The sequence below is a fragment of the Nannobrachium achirus genome, assembly GCF_963921795.1.
Source record: "Nannobrachium achirus genome assembly, chromosome: 3".
Classification (NCBI taxonomy): domain Eukaryota; kingdom Metazoa; phylum Chordata; class Actinopteri; order Myctophiformes; family Myctophidae; genus Nannobrachium; species Nannobrachium achirus.
In genome coordinates, this window is record NC_137812.1 from 59,720,041 (window position 1) to 59,746,217 (window position 26,177).

The window sequence follows — 26,177 nt, forward strand, 5'->3', positions numbered from 1 at the left end:
AGAATATTCCAGTGGCTTTTTCTCACTCACCTGGGCTATTAAGATGATAACGTTTTATAATATTATGAAAGAATGTGAAACTCCAGATCAAGAACCAGTTTTTAAATCTTAAGTACTCATTTGAGTCATAGTCAGGCAGGACTCCTTGCTATTGACCCTTATTCAGTAGTAGTCTTAATCTGATAATTGAATGAATATAGAGTTGGTCAAAGCTTGCTCTTTACCCTTATCATCTGATCTCCTGTAGGACATCTTGCAACAGCTTGCGTATTGATATTACCAGATGTCGGTTTGACAAAGATGCTGGTCAAGGCTTGTGGTGGGAATGTTAAGATTGTCACAATGTCCACTACACTTGAATATGTTATGAATTGCCTGTTGAACAGACCGTTCTTGTATATGCCATGTGTGCCTATGTAACTTCAGCCATCAATAAAACTGCTGTTTGTTATATTTGGTCATTGGTCACTGATTGATTGTTAGAACACGACTAAAGATTACACAGCAAATCCTCAGTGTTAATTTAACGCTTAATTAGCAGTTTAACAACAGGTAAAATTTCACCCCAATTAGGATCATTGGGGTGAAAGGATAGTGAAAACAACACCTGCACTGGTAAACATAATTTACATTTTCATTTATTGTATGACATCATCAGATTAAAATACATGTTTATTATGTACATATATGTAACAGGGGTGTTAGATAAAGTGCCAAATACAGGTTTTACCAAAAGAAAAAGAAAAAAAAAGAGAGAAAAAACGAAAAAGGAATGATGGAAGACCATCACACCCCAACCATGGTCCTGTAGTACAGTGGTTCTCAAAGTGGATTCCAGGGACTTTAGTGGGGTCTAAATTGACCCATACAAGTCTGTAACTCTAACAGCATTTGTACACTGTCAAGAGTTAAGGGGAGATCCTTGAAATGTAAAAGAGAAACACTGCTGTACATTGCTTCATGAGTAGCCAAACTGACTATTGTGGACTTCTACAGTAGGTTTGTAATGATCCATCCTGGAATGAAAGTCACATTCTGGGAGTGGAGAAACAGTCAACAGACTTCATTATGGTGGATGGAATACATGGGGAATCCAGCGTGAAGCCACAGCGACACTTAAGCCTGATTTATACTTTGGTGAAATAGACTCTATGTACAGCAGTCGTGTTGGAAATAAATTGGGCCTTCACAGGTGTTGCCAATGTTACTAACTAAGGCTCTGTTCCATTTGGTGTGGCAGAGTGGTTCTCAAACATTTACATTTCAAGGACCCCTTTAACTCTGAGAGTGTACAAATGGAACCAGATGGACGCGTCGGGGTCCATTTGGTTCCATTTGTACAATCAGAGTTACCCACCTGCAAGGGGCCATTTGGAACCCTGGACCCCAATCTGTTTGACCAGAAGCATGGAACAGAGCCTTTGTTAGCATCATTCGTAACATACTCATACTGTACGTGACAGAAGTAAGGAAGAGGCTCAATTTCTTTCCAACATGGCTGCTGTGCATAGAGCAGGGGTCTTCAACGTTTTCAGGCCAAGGACCCCCTAGTTGAGAGAGAGATGAAGCAGGGACCCCTGCAATCTTTCCATAGATTCCATATAGTTTCATCGTTTGACAGCACAATCGTCAGTGTATTTTGGATTCATGTCAGTTTGTGTTTTCAGATACCACTAGAGCCGTCATTACCTAATAAACCTGACCTTTCACTATGTACCTAGTCTGCTCTTTTTCACCTCTACATTAAATCTCTTTGCCAAAAATAGCCGATCTACAAGCTCACAACGCCTCGCAGCGCGAGGCGTTGTGAGCTTGTAGAGCTTGTAGAGCTTGTAGAGCTTGTAGAGCTTGTAGAGCTTGTAGATCGGCTATTTGTGAGCTTGTAGATCGGCTATTTTTAGCTACAGTTCTCAGAATATGGACACTAGGGTTCAAGTGGTTAATATAAAAAAGATTTGGAGGACCCCCTGTAGTAACTCTGAGGACCCCCTAGGGGTCCCGGACCCCCTGTTGAAGACCCCTGGCATAGAGTCTATTACTCATATTGATGGCTGACATGTCACCACCTGACGCTTGTTCGCTGAAGCATGAATCAGGCTTTAATAAGTTGACCACTTAAGTTGTGTTGCAGAGGCTTCCGGTGGAAGGAGAATGAACAGCCCTGTTCACACACGTGTGTTACTCCAGTATTCCAAATGTCTCAGAAATCCAGCATTTATGGTTTTAAGGTTAGTGTATGAGGAGTGTGAACCGTTCCTAGGCCAAGCCTAAAGAATCGTAAAGACGCAGCACTGCTCTTGCGTTGGAAATATCATATTTGTTCCAAAGGTCCAAGACTTTTTTGCTTTTCCGACAAAAATGGAAGAATAGTTAAGTTTTAACAAGAATCTTGAGTTAATGGTCAGAACAGAGTAATCCTGTATCTTGCTGTTAAATACGTGTGTGTGTGTGTGTGTGTGTGTGTGTGTGTGTGTGTGTGCGTGCGTGCGTGCGTGCGTGCGTGCGTGCGTGTGTGTGTGTGTTTGTTGTCTATGAGAGTGAGAGGGGAGAGATTAGAATGTAGTAAAGATTAAAGAGAGAGAGTAAACTATAACAGTCCATGAGATCAAAAATAAGTTTTGCATGCTGTTGTTTGAATGTACTGTATTGTTTGTGAGGTTTTAGATTCTAGGGTGCTACAAAAGGTTGATAAAACAGGTTCCCTTCATCCCCATATCCCTATGGCAGTGGTGAATGTACATTATGCTAGGTGACGAAGGCTCATCTTTTACCAGGGCCAAAATACCTGGAAAAACCTGCTCATATTTGCTTGGTTTTAGTCACGTAAATACAGTGCAACATCTGGCTGTCCAGGCAGGCATATGCGAAATCTGCTTTTGTCGTGGTTGTCGCCGCTGGAATTCACATCTTCAACGTCTCCCAACGTGTTTTTTTAGCAGTAAAGGTGACATCAATAAGTCAGCACACAAAGACTTCCCACCAAGCACCTCTTGGGATAAGCAGCACAAATGCTGTATGACCGAGAAAAAAAGCATCCTCTGGTGAATGGGTGGAGGAGGCGTCTTAATTCCTCATTGTCGTTTCATCCACTAGCACAATGCTATTCTGTACTTACATTACTCTCTCTCTCTCACACACACACACACACACACACACACACACACACACACACACACACACACACACACACACACAGACACACACACACACACACACACACACACACACACACACACACACACACACACACACACACACACACACACACACACACACACACATTCTCTCTCTGTCCTTCACCCTTCCATAACCTTTTGTCTTTAGTCTGACTGCTTCATTTTTCCAACCTCTCTCTTGTCTCTTGTTCATGAGTGACTAACCATCCTCCTCCTCTTTCCCTTCGTCCCCTGCCTCCTGTTCTTCCTCCTCCACCTCCTCCTCTTCTTCACCATCCTCTACTTGCTCGCCCCCCTCGTTCACCTCCGTCTCTTCTCCGTCTTCCTCATTCTCCTGCGTTTTCTCCTCCTCCCCGCCTTCTCCTCCCTCCTCCCGTTCTCCATTTCCACCTGCCTCGTCCCACTCTTCCTCCTCCTCCCTCTCTGTACTCTCCTCTCCACCTCCTTTCTCCTCCTCCGTCACAGTCGCGTCTTCTTCCTCCCCCTGCTCATTGTCATCATTCTCTCCTGTGCCTCCTCCTCCCTCCTTCTCTCCGGGTTCCGACTCCACCTCTTCTTGCTCTGCGCTCTCGTCTCCGGCCGCCTCCTCTGCGTTCACCACCTCCTCTGCTTTCAGCACCTCCTCTCCCTCTGCCGTCTCAGTGTCCTCCCTCTCTCCCTCCTCCGAGTCGCACGCCTCCTCCTCCTCCTCCTCCTCCTCCTCCCCTCCTTCTTCCCTCTCGTCCTCTGTCCTCTCCCCTGTGACCTCGCACTCCGCCGCCTGGTCTCCCTTCTCCCCCTTCTCCTCGTCTGCTCCTTCCTCTGCCTCCCGCGCCTCCTCCCCCGTCAATTCGTCATCCTTCTCCTCTCCGCCACCTTCCTCCTCCTCCTGCTGCTGCTCCTCCTCCTCGTCCTCTGCACCTCCGCCGTCCCCGTTCTAGATAGATAGATAGATAGATAGATACCTTTATTATCCCAAGAGGGAAAAATAGGGGAAATCTTGCTATTTCTACGTCCCATCATTTCGACTAAGGGAGTCGACAGGTTAGCTACTCACCCGCGTCGGCAGGTTAGCCTTTCACCAGGTTAACAATCACCCGTGTCGAAAGTATGAACCGTCGAATAAATGCTATGTCGCAATATTGATGCGCTCCCGTCGTCCAGAGGCAGCGCAGCAGTTAAGGTTACAAAGTTACCGGGAAGTATGAAAAGAAAAAAGTACTGTTGTGTACAGCGAGATAACAAAGCAAAAAAAGAAGCATCAACAATACAGAGGAGTCGTAAACGCAGGTGAAAAAATATAAAGTTTCCAGCAGAACAGTCATTGCTACATAAGAGTCTCACCGTTATCACGTCCTCATTCTGTTCGTTGTTGTGGTTCTCCTCGTCGTCCTCGACCTCCGCACGGGCGTCTTCGTCCACCGCACGCTCTCCCTCCGTCGCACAGGAGGAGGACCTGAGGACCAGAAGTTTTCAAATGTATAAAAAATCTTTGGAAAATAGCAGATCTAGAAGGCATTGTGAGCTTGTAAATCGGCTATTCTCAAATGGCCAAAAGGGCTGAAGTGGTATTGTGTGTTTTGTTATAATAATCAAAATCTACAAAGTAACTAGAAACTAAAGTTTTCAACTAATTGTATTTGAAAACTTTTACTAATTGTAGTAAAAGTAAAAGTACTGAAAATGGGGAATACTCACTTAAGTAAAAAATATGCACAGTACTTGAGTAAATGTACTTAGTTCAAGGGTCTTCAACGAGGGGTCTGGGACCCCTAGAGGGTCCTCAGAGTTACTACAGGGGGTCCTCCAAATCTTTGTGTGATAGAAACCTTTTTTCTCCTTTTTGAGCGGTGGTCACACCGTCTCCATAGCGTGGCCGTGTGTGTAGGTATGTTTGTTTGTTTGTATGTGGGTCTGTATGTAGCCTCAAGCCTGTGGTGTAGTACCTTTTCTGACCACACATATTAAGGGAGGGGCGCTGTTGTTCAGGCCAGGCCACACACACACACACACACACACACACACACACACACGGGGGGGGGGGGGGGGGGGGGGGGGAAACCACCGCTCAGTTCACACGCGTGTGATTTTTTATATGCACTCACTTGAACCCTATAGTCCAGATTCGGAGCACTTTAGCCAAAAATAGCAGATCTACAAGCTCACAACGCATCGCAGCGCGAGGCATTGTAGAGCTTGTAGATCGGCTGTTTTCGGCAAAGAGGTTTGGTGTAGAGGGGGAAAAGAGCAGACCAAGTACAGAGTGAAAGGTCAAGTTTATTAAGTGTTGACGGTTCAAGTGGTTAAATATCTGAAAACACAAATTGACATGAATCCAAAATACACCGACGATTGTGCTGTCAAACAACGAAACTATATGGAATCTATGAAAAGGTTGTGGGGGTCCCTGCTTCATCTCTCTCTCAACTAAGGCAGGGGTTCCCAAACCTTTTTGTCTCAGGGCACCCCATGAATATATTTTTTTAATCCGAGGCACCCCTACATTATAATTTTCACTCCCAGCACCTTATATTTATGGCATATCGTCGTTGTCGGGTGAAAACCTTGTATGTCCAAAACCGTTTGTTTTGTATTTATCATCTATAAAATGTACTAAACGGTCTTGTATTATGAAGCAGGGCAAAAGACGTACACATCTGAAACTTGGAGATACGAGGTTTCTGCCCGACAGTGACGATATTTTAGTGATTATGTTGCGAGGAAAACATTGAGATAATAGCCATTTGGTTAGAACTGACTAAAAATAACTGTGTTGGCCTACTTCAAGTTTAAAATGATTAAATATTTTTTCAAGTGTCCAAATGAATTCCAAATATTATCAAAGTATCTCGCGGCACCCCTGGGTGCCCCGTCACCCACTTTGAAAACCCCTGAACTAAGGGGTCCTTAGCCTGAAAACGTTGAAGACCCCTGACTTAGTTATTTCACACCACTGACCTCCGGCTCTCCGGCGCGTCGTCGCAGTTTGCGTTCCGCCCGAGCGCGCTGCTCCTCCTCCCGCCGGCGCCGTCCAGGCTGTGGTGGGCCAGCAGGTGCATGTTGTTGTGGTCGTTGTGCTCCAGCTCCTCCAGCGTGAGCTCGAACTGGAAGCGGTCGCGCTGCAGCAGGTGTCTGTCAGGAGGCGGCGAGGGCGACTGGGGCATGGCGCCCTGGTACCACTCCCTGTTCTCCTCCAGCGTGTCCAGCAGCTCCTGGGCGTCGGGGTGCACCAGGTCCGCCCACGTCTCCCACAGCGGGTGGACGATGTAGTCGATGAAGCCCACCTGCAGAAGAAGACGGAGGGAAGGCACGGGTCACCAATTGACCGAATTCACGTTACGCAACTTCCTGGTGCTGACGTCACGGTTGAAGGGGAAAAACTACTAATATCCCATAGAGTTAACACAGAAATCGCAAATTTAATGCAATTTCCGAATAGTAATGTATAAAATACGGCTAGCATGATCAAGAACACGAGATAGTAAAAGGCAGAAAGCGTTATAATTTACTTTACCGTTCGAAATAATGATTTGTTGGCTTTAAGTCTAGCAATTTCTATGTTATTTTAGCCTCCAAAGCTGACGTCAGCACCAGGAAGTTGCTGAGAAATTCGCTGAGTGCGCGTACGTGGGTGAGCTGTGAATAGGGTCTATTATGTCCGTACACAGACAAATGTGTCTGTCTGTGGCAAGACCTGTCCTTGTCCGTGACCAATACTAGATTTTTGTTTTTACACACAATTATAATTAATTATTTTGATTATAACACCCAGTTACTGAATGTCAAAGTCTCTTTATGCCATTTACTATGACACCATGGCACATTTAGGAGTCCACTAGTACTAGTGGTTCTCAAATGATTTATTTGCAAGGACCCCCTTTGGTGATTCAGGACTGTTTCTGGTAATATTATTGTCCACTCATTTTGTATATGTCAGTGGCAAAAATTAAATTTTTTACAAAATTGTCCACCACAAGCCAGCATGGTGATGATAACCCCTGCTTAGTTGGGAATTTGAATGTTTTGCTTTTGAGCGGGACTGACCGCACCAATATGTAACCTTGTGAGTATGTCCATGTGTTTTTCCAAGGTCAAGGACATCAGTGTGGTATCAAATACTGATGTCATACGTTTTCGAAGGGTTTTCCCATTGTATCAAATTGTATTGTATCGTATGTCCCTATCCTGTGACGTCATGTGGGTCTATCATGATCAGCAGCACTGCTCACTTCACATAGGCGTGATTTGTTTTTCTAAGGATGCCGGTCATGTCCGGCCATCCATCCATCCATCCATCCACCATTTTGGTCCCAAAACAACATACTGTAGCTAAGGATATACAGGTCAGTGTGTCATGATACTTGCCGAGGGCATTTATGCTTCCCAGAGTATGAATCCTGCTGATTTCAGTGACCCACTGCTTAATGGATCGATTGCCAGAAACTTGTGAGATGAGTGCACTTGCTGAGCACGGTGGATGCCCCTAAAAGTCTGAGGGGTCCCGTGATGATGTAGCCCGCAGTGCCACCCTCTAGCCAAAATTACAACTTTTCCCAAAAGACACAGCAGCCTTTCACAAAGTACAGTAATTGGCAGATTGCAGGATAACCCCTATACGCATGGCTCTTCCTCTGGACTCCTTCAGTGAATATTAAAGACATGTGATGACATAGTATAGTATGAAAGCAAACACTGTGTGTGGGGGTTAGGTTGGGGAGGGGTGAGAGAGCGAGACGGACAAACATTGTTACCTGATTCTTCTCCACAGAGGCTGTGTGTTTGTCACACATGGCACTGATCTCCATGCCTTTCTCCCTTTCCTTGTCCCCCTGTCTGAAGAACTCCTCCATAATCCTCTCTGTCCACTGTCTGTAGATTAGCAGAGACTTGGTAGGGTTGCTCAAGTCTGCACAGTGCACCATGTTCCTTAATACCTTCACACATGGACACAGGCATAAACACACATACATACACTTTAAATAAAACGTGTATGCTGATACACTCAGGGGCCTTTTCCACCAGCAAAGAACCGGTTCCAGAACCAGTGCCGGTTCAACTTTCTTGGAACCTTGGTTCGTTCTTGCGAACCGGCTTGCGTTTCCACCAGATTGAACCATGATTGAACCAGAGGAACCAAGGATTTTGTGGTTCCTGTTCGGAACCAACTTTTACGGTTCGGAACCAACTCCGGTTCTCGGTGGAAAAGCTCACCTCTGGTTCATCCCATAGGCGGGAGAAAGAACCAGAACCGGTTCTTTGCCGGTGGAAAAGGCCCTTCAGTAACGTGTCCCCTTCTGGATCTGAGGCTCCTCTGTGCTAGCCTAGCTGGAGCTAGACTTCATCCCCACACATGTTAAAACCTATGGTTAAAACATGGAGGGGATGATCTATACGCAGTTACTTGTTAGCTGCATAGTATATAGGCTGGCCCCAGGCTACCTATGTGCATGGACAGTATGTGCATGTGATAGTGTAGTTTCACACTGGGTCCAATACAGTATATGCATTGACCAACATTTATAAAAAATCACTGTATAGAAAGATAGAGAACATATACAGTATGATTGCCTGTACAGATATGCATCCTGAAAGTGAGTCAGGTAACATTAGTTGATCGGCAGTATAGCCATCTTCTCTGGTCAAGGTGTGAGCGTGAATACATAATCGATGAGATGTTTTCAAAATGATATAAGCAACACAATACAATAACAAATAAAGTTTACATTTTAATTGGGCGTAGGGGGCGTCAGGCGATAAGGAACCTGGATATTGGATAGGGGGCACAAGCCCAAAACAGTTTGGAGAAACACTGCCTTAGTGGGTTGACCTATCAGTCTGAAATTGTACATGGGCATTGGCCATTGGCATAATCCAGGGGTCTTCAACATTTTCAGGCCAAGGACCCCTTATTGAGAGAGAGATGAAGCAGGGACCCCACAACCTGTTCATAGATTCCATATAGTTTCATTGTTTGACAACACGATCGATCATCAGTGTATTTTGGATTCACGTACATTTGTGTTTTCAGATATTTAACTAAACAGTCAATACTTATTACACTTGACCTTTCACTCTCTTTTTCCCCTCTACACCAAAGCTCTTTACCAAAAATAGCAGATCTACAAGCTCACAACGCCTTGCAGCGCAAGGCGTTGTGAGCTTGTAGATCTGCTATTTTTGTCTAAAGTTCACAGAATAAGGACACTAGGGTTCAAGTGATTAATATAAAAAAAGAAGAAAACATTTTTTATCACACAAAGATTTGGAGGACCCCCTGTAGTAACTCTGAGGACCCCCTGTTGAAGACCCCTGGCATAATGTACTTGTGTGCAGTAAAACCACCAATTGACAGCAGTCACCTGTATGCGTTCTGTGTAGTGGTCCAGCAGTAATACACCGGAGCTTGTCACCTTCTTGGTCTCCACCATGGTCTTCAGGTCAGCCATCAGGGTCATGTGTTTTGACATGTCAGTGGCCAACACCTAGAGGGAGACAGAGAGCAGGAACCCCAGTTGCAAGAGGTGGAAAGTATAGGCCTACAGACTAGATGAATCCGGTCAGAATCTGTTCAGGAGGATAATTTATACTTTTCTTGAGCAAAAATAGGTATAAGTGTAAGCCTTGCCGAGCCATGAGGCCCATATGACTCGGCCGAGCCATGAGGCTCATAGGGCAGTATAGCCTATCTCCTGTTTCTGTAGTGTGAGGCAGCTTGATGTACAAGTACACCCCCTGGACATGACGCTAGCATGTCACAGGGAATTACCCCGAATCTAACCCTTGATGCTGAGTGCCAAGCGGGGAAGCACTGGGTCCCATTTTTTAGAGTCTTTGGTATGACCTGACCGGGGTTTGAACCTCAATCTCTCAGTCTCAGGGCAGACCCTCAACCCACTAGGCCACTGAGCTGGTAGGTAAGTAAATAGGTATACACATTATTATTCCTCTAAGTAACAACTTTGAGTACCACAGTAATATTGTCAGGGCACTGTTTTTTGTTCCCTGTTACATTAGTTTTAACATCAATGTAGAAAATGTAATGCATACTCCAGGAGTTGCTCTGGGCGATGGCCTTCCTAAAATAGAAATGCAAGTCAAAACTCTGCAGTAAAACGACTTCCTGAATTGAGCTCAAAGTTAACCGATGCGGCTCTGATTTCTTTATTTTTCATTATGACATTTCACTGGGAGATTTGACCATGCTCTGACCATGTCGATGACAAGCTTGCGGAGGCTCTGGCGCTGTCGCTTGGTGAGGTTCTGAAAGATGTCACAGTTGTCCTGGTGCAAAAGCTTGAAGCCCACAGCCAGGTGATGGTTCTCCAGGACAGACTCATCGTTATACATAAGGGCCAGCTCAGAGTCTGAGGAGGGGAGTGACATGTTGTGACACAGTGAGTAGGGCTGTCACAATTATTACATAATCGTCTAATCGTGATTATTTGACATTATCGCAATTATTTTGTCATAATCGTCATAATCATGAATGTTGAAAAATGTCCGAAATAGTGGAAATAGCAGATCTACAAGCTCACAACGCGTCGCATCGCGACGCGTTGTGAGCTTGTAGATCGGCTATTTCCACTATCAAAGTTATTTTTTAAGTAGTAAGTTGTCAAATATGTCAGTAATTTCTTTGTATATTTAGGTTATGTGTCATATCTACCATGTACAACTTCAAAGCCTAAAAGCCAAACAGAAATGTAATTATCAACGACAAAAACACAATTAAATCGTTAATCGCCAATTATTTGAGTGACAATTAATCGTCATGTAAAATGTCATATCGTGACAGCCCTAACAGTGAGGACAAGGGAAAGGGAGAAAGCCAAGAAGGGAGTGTCAAGATAAGGAGGAGGCAAGGACAGGATATCACAAAAAAGCCATTTAAATGATACACCTAGAGATAAAGTGGTTATAAGTGGGATCATTGGAGGGTGTGCATTCAAGCCAAATGAGTAGATTAATGTCACTATAAATTAAATATGAACGAGTGACTAGTCTAACAATATATTTTCAACTAGAAAAATATTGTTCCTTCGAAACAATTGTGGGCTCGCTTCAAGCCAGAAAACAATGGCTATAAAAGTACAAAATGTCAAGATCGCAGGCAGTGATCTCTTTGACGTTACTGACGTCAAAGATTGGTCCATTTTGTTCCAAAAATGTGTTGTGCAAAAGTTGACCCGCTGGTGGCGCTATAACAGGCCAATGTAAGAAGGGTGGTATCTGTTCCTTGACCTATTGGGAATGTGCTTGCAAGATTTCACGCACATTGCAGGCTGTGTTCATGATTTGAGGTGTTTTTGGCTTTGGCCACTTTATCGCTGCTTGCAGCTATATTCATTATTATTATTTTTTTGTGTGTGTGCACTTCATAGGCATATTAGATAAAGGTCCTTAGATTGTGTGTAGAATGTTTCATGCAAATTGCAAAAAAAAATCCTAACGGGTTTAAGCGTTTCACAAACTGCTCAAAATGATATAGCGCCCCCCTTTGGCCAATTGGGGTAAGATTGGTTTTAGTGATATTTGGACTAACACTCTACATCTTTGCCAAATGCCATGAACATGTTACTTTGCATGTATGATTTAGAGGCCGAAGAATAATTTGCATAAAACCGCAATATTGATTGAATTATTAAAAAATCATTATTTAACGTACAAACTTCTCACCACATAGCCTGTGTAGATATAGGTTCAAATTTCATGTGAAAAAAGTTTTTTACGCTTAACGCAAAAATTCCAGGAGGAGATAGATTTTTACTGTTTATCATATAATTCCAAATTGTGGGAGATCTAAAGGTCAGAGGTCAAAAGTAAGAGGCTAAAAGTTGTTCGGCATGAGGAGACGCATACGTGTATACAGGTTTCATGCCTGTACCTCAAACACAGCATGAGCTATACCTGTTCAAAGTTTGCACTTTCGAAGGCTTCCTACAGCGCCACCATTTGGCCGATTGCTATAGAAAATAATAGCACACTTCGCCACTGTAAACTGAACACATTGATGTTTTTATTTTCATTTTCTCACTAAGTATGTAGGAGTAGAAAGGAACCGAAGTTCCCGTCTACTGACCGCCTGCCTGATAGATAAATAAACCAGTACAATATCTAAAGTGTGCTCGCCTTATAGGCGAGCCCACAATGACGTCTCCACAATGCTTCCATGAATCGTGTGGACAGAATCATTTGAAATGGGGAGAAATACAATGAAGTCAATCCAAGACATGAAAGGGTTTGAGCCTTAGTGGTGTGTGGTTCGTAATTGCCACCCTATAGGAATATAAACCATGGATTGACATCTAGACCTACTACTGCACATACAGTATGAAACAGAGCTGCTACCTTTGAATGCATTTTGAGAAAAAATAATGCTGTTATTTGTTCCAAAAGCTTACTCTGTATATATATAAAATGTCACAATGCGACATAGCTCTGTTTACACAATGCTGTACCCCCTCCTAATGTATATATTATGTTCCCCATTTTCAACTGTTTTTATTTTATTTGTGACACTTGCTTTGGCAATGTACCGTAAACGTATGTTTTCTCATGCCAATAAAGCACCTTTGAATTGAATTGAATTGAAGTGTGTGTGTGTGTGTGTGTGTGTGTGTGTGTGTGTGTGTGTGTGTGTGTGTGTGTGTGTGTGTGTGTGTGTGGGTGCACGCGCCCACGTGCGTGCGTGCGTGCGTGCGTGCGTGCGTGTGTGAGTGAGTGTGTGTGTTTGGAGCATGCACTCACTGGTGTTGATGAGGAACTGGTTGGAGACCCCAGGGTGATCTACATCATGAATAGCTGCCGCGAACAGAGCTGCAAGGATCTCCAGGTCAGTGAACACAGCCTGGGAATGGAGCATGGTAGTGCACAGGAGTACAGAGACAGAGTTTAGTTTGCGTTTAGTTTAGTTTATTTGATCAACTTCAAACAGCATCAATACAATCATACATCATACATCAGGGTTCCCCAATAGGCGGCCCGCGGGCCATTTGCGGCCCGCGGGGGGCTACTGTCTGGCCCACACCAACCCCAGTAATAATGGTGGTATAAGAGCAGCAACAACACTAGTATATCGTCGTTGTCGGGTGGAAATCTTGTATCTCCAAATTTGTACGTTCTTTCGCAAATCATACAAGGCGGTCGCACAAAAGTAGTGAAAACAGCAGATCTACTGTGTGCTTGTAGATCGGCCGTTTTCACTACTTTTTTCCGACAACGACGAAAACTGTCGCTGGAGTAGCGGGAACGCCACCGTCGCCCCCTGCAATGTTGTGGCCCTCGGCTTGGTACCCTAGACATAATTCGGCCCTTGGGGAAAACTAATTGGGGAACCCTGTCATACATCAACAAGAAAATAGAAAATTAGTGACTTCTGATTTCATACACCTGCTCTTGCTTCATCAGATATCTTTCATTCACACTCGAGGCATTTAGCACCAGTGGTGGAGAGGTACTCAAATGTTTAAGTAAAAGTATCAGTACTGCAATATAGATATTACACTCTGTTCCAAGTAAATGCAGTACCTGTGCACTCTTGTACTCAAGTACAAGAGTGCACAGGTAGTGCGTTCGGTTTGTGTTTACGCCTGTAGCCAATCAAGGACCAGCATTCTTGGTGACATCATAATCAACAGCCAACAATGAGCCAGTATTCTTGGTGACGTCACCAACAACAACTGCGACCTGATATACCTTGGCAGAGTGCCAACTTGCCTACATACAGACAGCACCGAACGCAGTACTTGCGTGCTCTGCTGGCGCAACGTAGGCCATACATGGCCACAAGTGCACAAGGAGGAAGTTGGCACCTCGACAGAGTGCAGGCTATAGTTTCAGAATGTGTACAAATTCGGACCTGGTGGGCATGAGGTCAAAGAGACACCATGTGTGTTCATTTATTGTCTGTTTTCTCCGTGCGGAAACCCTAAAAGGCCTTAACTCGGTCTTAAACAAACCACTGCCAGTGCCACATCACTATATGACAACATAACCACCTGTCAGCTACATGTATGGGCACAAAAGCGGGCATGTCCTTATATGGGCATATACTGATAACTTAAGACATCAGACCGGAGCGCTGGTCAGCTTATAGGTGAGGATTCCTTTACACCTCTAAATCTTACAATAAATGCGAGAAGTCTCTGCGTGTGTGTTACAAAGACCCTCACTCATCTTCACGTCACATGGCTAGTCGTTAGTTACCGTTGAATGTTGAATCTCCATATGGAGATAACAGATGCATCTCACTAAGTCTGACCTCACAAGCCCCATATTTGGACCCGGACAACCTATAACTCCATATATAGAGACATAGCTGCTGACATCAGTATGACATCACAAATGAGCATTATATAAGACCGGCATTATCTACCGACAGATCAAAACTCTAGTGTCAACCAAAGAAAGAGAGTGAAGAGATTTAATCAACTCAGCAAGGGATAAAACAGGTCAGAGAGAGCCAGGATTCATAAATAAACATTTCCAGTACAGATTCTGTAACCATATACTTTGCAGAGATGCCACAACTCAACTGTCGGTTTTACCAGCACCGGTTCCCAGCAAAGGGTGATGTTGTGATGGTGAACGTGAGGTCCATTGAGGACAACCTGGGTGCCTATGTCTGCCTTTTGGAGTACAACAACATCCAGGGCATGATCCCGCTCAGTGACAAGCTCATCCACATAGGTCACAATGACTGTTTAGAGGTCATCAGCGTGGACAACGAGAAAGGGTACGTTGATTTATCCAACAAAATAGTTGTCAAAGAGGAGGCTGAAAGGTGCGCAGACAAATTCACCAAATCCAAAGCTGTGTACAGCATACTTCGACACGTGGCCGAGAAGCTTGAGTACACCAAGGATGCAGAGCTGGAGAGCTTGTTTGAACGCACCGCTTGGGTCTTCGACGAGAGATACGAGAACCCCGGATATGGAGCGCATGATGCCTTCAAACAGGTTGATTCAGATCCTTCAATCCTTAACGGCCTGGACCTGACGGAGAGAGAGAGGAGCGAGTTGATCAACTCACTCCGACTCACTCCGCAGGCCTTCAGAATCAGAGCAGACGTTGACTTGCAGTGCTATGACTACGAGGGGATCAATGCCATCAAAGATGCTCTGCGGGCAGGCCAGGCCTACTCGACGAAAGCCACGCCTATTCATATAAACCTGATCGCTCATCCACGATTCATGGTGACTACGACCACACTGGATCCCACAGTGGGTCTGTCTGTCATCAACCAGGCCATGGATGCTATCAAGGAGAAGATAGAGGAGAAGAATGGAATCTTTAACATCATGGAGCCCGAAGTGGTGACCGAGACGGAGGAGATGGAATTGACTGGAGAGTCTAGAGGATGAGAAAGCTGAGGTGGATGTATATGATGAGGAGGAGATGGTAGCCAAAGCAGAGGGCCAAGCCCATCCAATAGGCCATCACTGGGATTGGGACATTTCCCGATGGGCCTGCCTGCGTAATGCATGTGGCCTGCAGTCATGGGCAGTTGAAAACACTGCCCATAAGTTCGGGGCACCCGCTGGCCTAATGGTCCAGCATGTCGCTGGTTCGATTCTTGATCCGGACAACCTTTTTTGCATGTCTCCCCTGTTTCTCCCAATTTCCTATCAGTCTACTTACTGTCCTATCAATAAAGGCATAAAAGCCCCAAAACAAATCTAAATCTGGTGAGTAGTTTTTTTGGTATGGTGTTATGTATGGGTATAAGGTTTTCAATACCCATCGCAAACAAGTTGGGCTCACCCACTAGTGCTGTGTTTGCAATGAGTCAAATATTAGATAGGTCAGTATTTGAACTTGAAACCCCAAATAATGAATACGAGATGTTTCAATGGATTCTGTTACTGTTCTGTATGATAAATAATAGTCTAGAATTTAGGAAAGAATTACTTCTGGAAAGGCATCATTTTCAAGATGGCATCCACGATGGCTGCTGGGAGTTTAAAATGCCTATGAACTGGGATTTAAGATGAGGACCTGGATTACGAGTCAAAATAATATGAGATCCATTTGGTAGGGTTCATGTTAATGGACACATTTTCAATTCAGTGATGTCATGGACAGAACAGCTTTTGACTGGTCCATGCTAATGTCAATTCTTTGGGGCTAAACACGTTCTGGTCCGTGCACATGACGTCATGTACATGCGAATACCCAATCAAAACCAATCTAACATTTATTGGTCTGTGCTTTTTGGCCTGTGACATCATGGACAGAACAGCTTTTGATTGGACCGTGCTAATTTTGGTCCACACTTTGAGCTTCTGTCGGCAGAGATCCGCCTGAGATCTGTGACAGTGACCACGATCTGTGCAAGTGTGGTTGCTGTTTCGGATTCTCAGTGGTGTTCGACCGGCGTCGGTTTGTGGGGTTTGAGGTTCAGTGACGTCATGGAGAGAACATCTTTTGATTGGTCCGTGCTAATGTTTGTGCTAATGTAGTGACTCACTGCCTCAGCCTGATGGCTTGAAAGGTCTAGTATCTCCCCCAGTGCACAGGGATATCCCTTTGGTCTAGTGGTTATAAGATATATAATATATATTGGACTTTCATGTGGGAGACCCGAGGTCGAATCCCAGGCGTTACACTAACACCAGTAAGACGCCTAAGGGCGAAAATCAACCTTGCCCTAAAGGGTGAGGTTGCGCCATCTGTCTTGGCCATATATGGATTCTGTTGTCTGACATCATACATACAATCCCTTTTATGCCCCTATATGGAGATCCCTGCTCTGAATATCTGACATCACTGTGATGTCACCTGTGATGTCACAGTGATCTGTCAGGGGAACCACAGTGTCATCAGGCGTTACAGACAGACAGAGATACCGTCAAGCTGTGGCGGTATCTCTGTCTGTCTGTAACGCCTGATGACGCGCCAATTCTTAGCCATCTGGCCAGTGATGTATATGGGACCAGTTACTCATATATGGAGACCCCTTCATGACAGTTATGAATATGCCCACATATGGACATTACCAAATATGAGCATTCCCATATATGTCCTTAATATAATATCCTTAACAATGTTCTTAATATTGACAATATAGGAATCTCCATATATGGCATTAAACATAGGGCCTTGGTTTGATGCCTGTGGATCTCCATATATGGGCATAAGGGGGTACCCTAACATTCTCGTTTTCGGCCTCCATTTTCTGTACAATATCACGTGACATCCCTTTTATGCCCATATTCTGTACCACATCACTGTGATCAGCTTTCGCTTTGCCATGCAATAAACTTCAGAGCAGTGATGTGGCACAGAGTGATAGTGAGTCACAGTGATGTGGTACAGAATGACTCATATTTGGGCAGACAAACGACAAGGTTTTTCAGGGTATATGCGACCTTTGTTCGCAACAACTAAACTGTGATCTACGGTCGCACTAGAGTGAAACATAAGAGCGGTTCAAAAAATGTGAGTACTTTTTCCACTACTGCATATGGGCATGCCCATATATGGCACACGCGTGTGCGGAGACCTACGTCAAGGGCAGGCGTTGAGAGAAGGACGTGTGTAGACTGGGTGACGTCAGCTGCATGGAGGCTGTTGTGGTACGCTACGTTCCCATGGTAGTGGTCCTCCAGGGTCATCACATAGGTCACGAAGGTGTCAACTGGGATACGGAATGTCTTCAACAACTCTCGCTCCTGAAAGTGCACAAGCCACATGGATGAGTCAGGACATGACTGTACACCAGGGGGCTTCAACGCTTTGCAGGCTAAGGACCCATGCAGGGAGAAGCAGGGACCCCCACAGTGGCGTCAGTTCAGAAAAAGGTAAGGTATGGCAACATGACTGGTGTCGTGCATGCGCGCGAAGGCGCGCGTGCAAGACACCAGTCATGTTGCCATACCTTAGCAACAGGCATGATACATTTATTTTAAGAAGTACATTCTATTTTTTTCCCAAAAAATGTCTATGGTTTCTTGGGCTGGATATGGCAGCCTGGAACGGTTGTTCAAGTGCAGCTAAACTTGACATACAGTAATATAGTAAACGTGCCACAATTTACAATAATGCATTGCACCTGTGCAGCTGACCTGCGGAACCTGGGAAGATGGGGAGAATACAAGTGTGGAGAATATAATTATACCTTGTTAAATTTTGCATTTGTAGTTATTTTAATGTAATTTTACAACATAACCACACAGATAGACAATGAGACATTCATGGATTTATATTTTAAAGTAACTTGTATTCTCCCCCCTGGACTCAGGCTATGGCAGCTGCATATATGGACATACCCCTGCCATACCCAATTGACGCCCCTGGACCCCTACTACAGATTGTGCTGCATAGATTAATAGATGGCTTCGTAGACTTGTTTGAAATCATCTTTTTGTAGCGGTGTGTTGGGTTTATACCCACGCATCCGCCTCGGCGGCGCCAAGAGAGCCGTCAACATGAATCTGTCCCATATAGCGCCACCATCAGGCCCATTTTTTCAAAAACATTTTTGGACACTGCTCCTACAGATTATGCCCTAAAATCATGCAAATCGGTACACAGTATGTCTACACTCATGTCATCAACATGGATCTGTCCCATATAGCGCCACCATCTGGCCAATTTTTTCAAAGACATTTTTGGACACTGCTCCTACACATTTTGCCCTAAAATCACGCTGCGACCTGACGGTCGCTTATCTCCCGATTAGGGAGTCTTACTGGTGTATTGTACTGTATATATTTTCAGACATTTTAACACTTAAACTCTTAAAAGGATCCCTGGCTAATACGACAAATATGCCTTAATACATTATAATTGTCCTCTATAACTACAATGTAAAATTAAAAACACCTTAAATATTTTATTTCTTCTAGAAATAGCTAATCTTTCACTCAATAGGGGAAATTCCTGTCGCAGGTTGATGATGTCATGAAACCATGTCTGGTCTATCCCACATTTTATGGCATGCCTGTGCAAAAAAAAAAAAGAAAAAAGACACACATTTGGAATATTGATTTGATGCTCATATTAACCATAGGAAGTATTACGTTTGTTTTTATTTTTGTTCTACTCTTTTTTCACCCTACGCCAAACCTCTTTACCAAAAATAGCCGATCTACAAGGTCACAAGTCACAACGCCTCGCTTCGCTAGGCATTGTGAGCTTTTAGATCTGCTATTTTCAGCTAATGTTCCCCTCGAAATAGGGACGCTAGGGTTCAAGTAAAAAAAACGAGAAGTTCCTATCAAAGGAGTCCCGGACCCCTGTTGAAGACCCAAGCTGTACACCAAACGGTGTGTAGCCAAGTCTAAGTGGATCATCAAAGACACTTAACAACCCAACCACCATCTGTCAACAGTGCTACTGTCAGACAGGCGATCAACTGCTGAATGAACAGACTAGGGACTGTTCTGATAGTCAGGCTGTCAGGCTTCTGAAGGAGAAGCGCCCTGTTGCCAATGTCAGCCTAACATGACTATATTGCCATTACACTGGCACTGTCACCATATACTGTACTGTATATGACACGTGTGAACATTCCATACCCACAAATGTCATTCATATTCATAGTCTCCTCTAATTATTGGATTTGGAATGCGGCAAAAACTAAAAAAATATTATTAGTCGGAGACCCACAAGCCCAAAAGCTCAAGGAATAAGGTTGAACCTGTGATGTTCTGCCACACTTTTTATTTCTGTTTTATCTATTAGTTTGGTCATTAAGGTCCACAGAATGAGAGGCCTGCTCTGCCGGAAACATCGTGAAAAAAAGTTATGGCCATTTGTATATTCACTGTCCCATTGACTCCACTAGAAATATTAAAAAAAGAAAAAGAAGTCTGCTTTAAGTAGCATGTGAGGGGGCAACTGGTGGGTTTTCATGATTCTGAAACGCACGTGCACACTCACGCACGCCTAATTGTATTTACCTGGAAGATGGCATACATGATGCAGCTGAGAGGTCTGCCGTTGGAGAGCTCTGCTATACTGAAGATATTGAAGCTCCACTTATCCAGATCCTCCAGCTCCTACACACACACACACACACACGCACACACACACACACACACATGCGCGCACGCACGCACGCGCGCGCACGCACGCACGCACACACACACACACACACACTTATTTTTTATTTTACAATGTGTGACAGAGGGAAACAGTCAGAAAGAAATGAGAAACAGTGAGAGAGAGAAAGAGAGAGAAAGAGAAAGAGACAGACAGACCTTGGCCAGATCATCCTCCTGGTCTGTGTTCACCCCAAAACGAGGCACTGAGGTGCTGGAAAGGCTGGAGCTGTGAGACAGCTTCCTCACTCCACTGATACGACTCATCGACTTGTCCTTCAGAGTTGGAGATGGGATCTCCACTTCATTCTGCTTGTCTATAGATTTCACGCACGCCCGCACGCACGCACGCACGCACGCACACACACACACACACAAACAGGCACGGGCACACACAATCATACACACATCATGACACATTGTACGTGGTCGGGTAAAGCACAGTGGCCACAAAATGACAAGCAACAAGTCAGTCAGTACTTTTACTTCTACTCCACTACATCTCAGAGGCGCAATTGCGATGCGATGCATTGTATTGAGCTATCTGATCTATTCTGCATAATGAGTAATTTCACCTTTTGGTGCTTTAAGCACATTTTAATACCAATACTTTAGTACTTTTACTCAAGTAAATTTTTAATGTCCACATTGCAGCATTGATACTTTTAATCAAGTAAAAACTGTGAGGAACCCCATTTACCTGTGGGGTTCCATAATTTGTCTGCAATATTCTTTTCAGATGGGAAATGCCAGGGAAATGTTCAAGATCTCTTTTGAAAACAACAGATCTGCATGCAAGCTCACAACAGCATTGTGAGCTTGCTTCATTTGGGCTTGTTTTCATAGACCTGGTTTCATAAATCTGGCACCTTTTCTGTCAATACCCTGCCTGCTATAGCTCCAACATCTGCTTGGTGTGACCTTTTTAGCGCCTTCAAATGTGATAAATAGGTTAGCTCTGTAGTCAAAACCAGCTTTTCCCAGCTTCAGATTAAGGCCTACCTCTCCCCAAAAGACATAGCGAGGGTAATTCATGCTTTCTCAAGTCCCTTAAGTATTTGTTATTGTAACTCTCTGTATGTGGTCATTGATCAGTCATCCTACAGTACGTGCTTAAAGGAGTAGTTCACCCCCAAAATGACTTTTTTTCTATTGATTACTCATGCCATGGAGAGTAGAGTTCAATGTTATTTTTTGGTTTTTGTCACATTCCTAAGACAAAAATTTGATTCAAGTAAATTTACCCCCATTGATTCCGGATGGGGACCCGTTTCGAAACGGGTCCCCATCCAGAACGAATGGGGGTAAATTTATTGTTATCACATTTTTGTCTTAGGAATGCGACAAAAAAATTCAAATATTATTGAACTCTAGTCTCCATGGTGTGACTAATCAATAGAAAAAAAGTAATTTTGGGGGTGAACTACTCCTTTAACTTTAAAATGCAGCTGATCACCTCCACAACATAAAAAAAAGAAAAAAGAAAAAGAAAAGCACAACCACATCACTCCAAAAAGAAGACATCTGGGAATTCAGATTACTCCAGTTTTGGCCGCCTCGCTCCACTGTTTGTTTTTCTCGTTTGTTAATTGTCTCTGCCAGGCAAAATCTCGTTATTTCGATGTCCCGCTGTTTCGAATCCCCGGTAGGCCTACTCCGGTTAGGGTTAGGGTAAGGGTTAGGTTTAGCCGGGTTAGGGTTAAGGTTTAGACTTATTCACCAGGTTAGCATTCACCTATCGGCAGGTTATCGTTCACCAGCGTCAGTAGGTTAGCGTTCACCCGCGAAAGCAGGTTAGCGTTCACCTGTGATTCGGATACTGTCTTTGTCCGTCCGTCCGTCCGTCCGTCCGTCCGTCCGTCCATCCGTCCGAGGACAGCTAATCTTTGGCACAATCGCAGCGAAACTGTGCACGCACACTCCCTGGGTGAAGAGCAGAACGTCTTCCTTCCTTCCATGCCTCAAATCATGAACACAGGGCATGATTTCCGTAAATTTAGCAAGCAAATTCCCACTAGGTCGAGGAACAAATTAATCAAATCATGAATGCAGCGTCAGATTGCCGTGAAAGGCCGAAGAAGACATGGCACCCTTTTCGCTTCATAAAGTTATCATAATGGAAGTGAACGACCACGCCGAAATGCGCCACAGAAATGAGCCTGTTTGTGTTTTGAGAAACGTTTTTTTGTAATGCCATGTTTGACAACTGTATATAGTTGTCAAACGGGGGCGTGTATTTTCTGAAATTGCTTGTGCCGTTTTGTGTCAATTCGCAGCACATTGGGCCTCGCAGTGTCGGCCACCATAGTTGACATGTTATGGAGGGTAGCCTTTATACCAGTCAACTCACCCAGGAAGGTGCTGGAGATGTATTCTGACACCTGGTTGCCCGAGCGACTCATCTCTGACAGGTGGGACAGCTCCCTGTTCAGCATCCTCTTGAACTGCAGCAGAGAGCGGGGACAGCACACAGATAAGGAGGACAGGTGTTGAACGCCACAGTGTAGGGCTCAGACATGTCCGTGTCACGCTTCAGGTTTGTTGTGGGATTGCATCATGGGAGTTGAGCCACACAGCATGTGTTGCAAAGTTGTTGCAATAATTGGTTCATAAAGTGTCTCAACAAGAGACTACTTATTTATAATAATCATCGTCATCACAATCATAACCATAACAATCATAATACATCAGATCTTTCTTTTGTACTGAAAGATACTTTATGAACAGAACAAATGACAACTTTATTGGCTGGAATTTTAGACTTGGGTTGTGGCATGTTAGGTTAGGTTAGATTAGGTTGGGTTACTCTCCAACATGAATGCAAGTCCATGTGTTGCAGAATACAAAATGCCATGTGGCAGTGTAACAATGAACAAAACACACACACACACACAATAAAGTCAGCCTTGAAGTGCAGACAATGTATGTCATATTTTGTTATAATTATGTAAGTAAGTCTAAAGGTTTAAGATTACAGTATAACAACTGCTTTGTTATACATATCACACATATGACATCAGATTCATCATCCGTTTCATTTTTGTGTTTGTGGGTACTACACTACACAGTACCTTGTTGGAAGCCATGTCACTGACAGAGCGGTGTGTTTGAATGGTCTCCAGCTGGTCCAGGCACCAGTCCAGTTCTTCTAAGGTTTCCACGGCCAGCTGCTGGTACTGCTGCTCTGACAGGGCTGTCCGGGGGCTGGAGGCCACCCCACTCAGGGGAGACCTTCTGGGGACACAATATTGGTTTCATTAAACATAGAAGGGATAACAAATCAAATGGAAAAAATAAATAAGTAAAGCTCAGAGAGCTTTATAATCAGGGGTCATCAATATGTCCGTACACGGACAAAATGTGTCCGTGGCAAGACTTGGCCTCGGCCGTGTCAAATTCTAGATTCTAGACACAGCATTATAATGTTCTTATTTTGATCATAAGACCCAATTGCTGCATGGCAGTCTCCAGGTTTTCTTCAGAATATATATTCCACTGATTTACCGTGACACTATGAAACACAAGTCCACTATAACGTTTTATTTTCAAGAACCGCCCCATAACTCTGAGACTGTACAAATGAACCCTCTCAGAGTTACAGACCTGTGACGGTCATTTAGGGATAGCTCTTTATGCCTTTGTCTATTCATGTTGTATGTCCGTGGCAAAAAAAAAAAGAATTTTGACAAAGTGATCGGCCACAAAGCCAGCCCAGCATGGTGATGACCCCTGTTTATAATAAACCTCTCTCTCTCAATACATTAAGTATTGTTACAGAAAAGTGAAATTTGGATAAGCAGCAGTGACACAGTAAGACACATTTGTCTCATAGTCATAATAAAAGGTACATAGTGATAACTAATTCAACAACACAGCGATATTACTGAAACTTTATATGAGCATTCAATGCAAGCATTATGCCATGCCTGCCTGTACTGAAACAGGAAATAGTTTCAAGACATTTCATCCATAATAAAACTGACAATCCTTGTTTTGACTGCATCACTGTAAGAACTACTTACATCAATTACTAACACATGTTAACCTAGTCAGTGAAAGACCTTTGGGGACAGAAAGTTGGTACTGACTTGACTGGCGTAGAAACATTGGCAAGAAGGGTGAAGTTGCTCCGCACTGATCGTAAACTGGCCAGAACCTAGGAGAATATAATAACAATGATGTATGGCAGTTTTTCAATCAATGTTACATGATGGGTTACCAAAGCAGCACGCAGTGCTAGGAAACACATTCAAATACAGGAAGTACAACGGGAGACTAAAAAAATCACACCCAATGTGAAGTGAGCGGTGGTCGTGCTTGCATAACAACTTCAGACTAGGATATAGGTCTAGGATGTAATTGGTGATGTAATACAGGCTACACACACACACATTGCTATGGCAAAACGCTGAGGAAAAAGTGGCTACAGACACACGCACAGCGTAATTGGTGATGTAATACAGGCTACACACACACATTGCTATGGCAAAACGCTGTGGAAAAAGTGGCTACAGACTAGGATGTAATTGGTGATGTAATATAGGCTACACACACACACATTGCTATGGCAAAACGCTGAGGAGAAACACATTGCTATGGCAAAACGCTGAGGAAAAGTGGCTACAGACACACGCACAGCCACTCTATGGAGCGGTTTACCACCGTTACCACCGCTCAGAAAAAATAATAATAAAAAAGATACCTAGGCCTACAGGTTGGGACGTTGAGAGTCAAACAAAATGAGGTCAGCTTGATTGTAAATTAAGTACAATTGAAAGTGCAAATGCAAAGGTCCACAGTGCTTCGATGGGCCACTTTTTGACTGAACTAGGGGCTTGGTCAGATGACCCAAACTGTGGTGGAATGAGAGTTACTGGCACCAGCACTGGGACAAGTGAATAATATTCACTTGATATTCACTATGACAGACTCATTATTATAGACAGTGAGTGTCACAGCAGAGTCAGTGTCACGAAAAGATCCTTCCTCAAAATCTGCCCTAAACTCAGGAAGTCAGAGCAAGGTTGATAAAATGGGAGTTAAACTTATTTCTCATTCTATAATGATTGATATTTCTAAAACTACCTAGATAATGACCATGATACTGACCATGGTACTGACATGATATTGACATGATACTGACCATGATACTGACCATGATACTGACCATGATACTGACCATGGTACTGACATGATATTGACATGATACTGACCATGATACTGACATGCGGTACTGACATGATATACTGACATGATACTGACCATGATACTGACCATGAGAGGAGGGCTGAGCAACAAAGGTGTTACCAACACATATAATTGACTGAATCAAAGGCAACACGGAGGTAAAGCAGAACCAGAACAGAGCATCCACCAGCTAGTAGGAGATTGTTTGTGACAGTAAGAGCAGTCTCTCAGTATTGTGTTTGGATCTGAAGTCAGACTGATATACTGTCTCCCTCCTTATAGTTAATGATGTGGAGATGATTCATATTTTATACACATACAGAAGTTTGTAAATTGGTCTATAATTGTTGTGAATGGAGGGGTTCCAGAGTAGGCTTTTTGGAGCTGTGTGCAGCTCCCTATACGTGGCTGTGTGGGTCTGTCTGTGTGTGTGTGTTTGTGTGTGTGTATGTAGCCTGACTTCGGCGCGTAACTAGTGCCGCACCATTTACGCCACTCGCGCAATATATACATCAAAATGTGCGGCTCGGCCGGGAATGGTGTTCTATTACCTTTCGTTCCGATCCGCCTTACCATGCCGACGTAATCGGCAAAAAACGACGCTTAATTGTCCCCATTGACTTATAATGGGACAATGCAAGAAATCACTTTCAAGTATTTTTCTCTCGTAAACCATAGGAGCTACAGTTTCAAACCTCGGAGAGGAGATTCATAATGATTTTAAGAATGAATCGAAAAATAATTACATCACTCGGCCTCATGGTGGCGCTATAACGGCCCACTTTACGTT

The 26,177-nt window shown here is 43.9% G+C and overlaps 2 protein-coding genes across 2 annotated transcripts in view; one reads left to right on the plus strand and one right to left on the minus strand.

Moving 5' to 3' along the window:
* Positions 1-3,375: 3,375 nt before the first annotated feature.
* Positions 3,376-26,177, minus strand: part of LOC308282350 (3',5'-cyclic-AMP phosphodiesterase 4C-like) — a gene marked incomplete at both ends in the record, with an annotated part of 37,676 nt that continues 14,874 nt past the window's right edge. The window contains 15 exons of the mRNA XM_080722697.1: positions 3,376-3,543; positions 3,640-3,834; positions 3,922-4,092; positions 4,500-4,611; positions 6,114-6,439; positions 7,907-8,089; positions 9,515-9,637; positions 10,365-10,519; positions 12,903-13,002; positions 17,663-17,827; positions 20,060-20,158; positions 20,360-20,517; positions 22,551-22,644; positions 23,272-23,434; positions 24,289-24,356. Of these exons, the coding sequence (XP_080578823.1) occupies positions 3,376-3,543; positions 3,640-3,834; positions 3,922-4,092; positions 4,500-4,611; positions 6,114-6,439; positions 7,907-8,089; positions 9,515-9,637; positions 10,365-10,519; positions 12,903-13,002; positions 17,663-17,827; positions 20,060-20,158; positions 20,360-20,517; positions 22,551-22,644; positions 23,272-23,434; positions 24,289-24,356 (2,280 nt within the window). The remainder of the gene's footprint in view (positions 3,544-3,639; positions 3,835-3,921; positions 4,093-4,499; positions 4,612-6,113; positions 6,440-7,906; positions 8,090-9,514; positions 9,638-10,364; positions 10,520-12,902; positions 13,003-17,662; positions 17,828-20,059; positions 20,159-20,359; positions 20,518-22,550; positions 22,645-23,271; positions 23,435-24,288; positions 24,357-26,177) is intronic.
* On the plus strand, positions 14,675-15,517 carry LOC308281552 (eukaryotic translation initiation factor 2 subunit 1-like; the record flags this gene model as incomplete). The annotated part of the gene is made up of 1 exon (XM_080721784.1): positions 14,675-15,517. One exon carries the CDS (start codon positions 14,675-14,677, stop codon positions 15,515-15,517), a length of 843 nt encoding a protein of 280 aa, XP_080577910.1.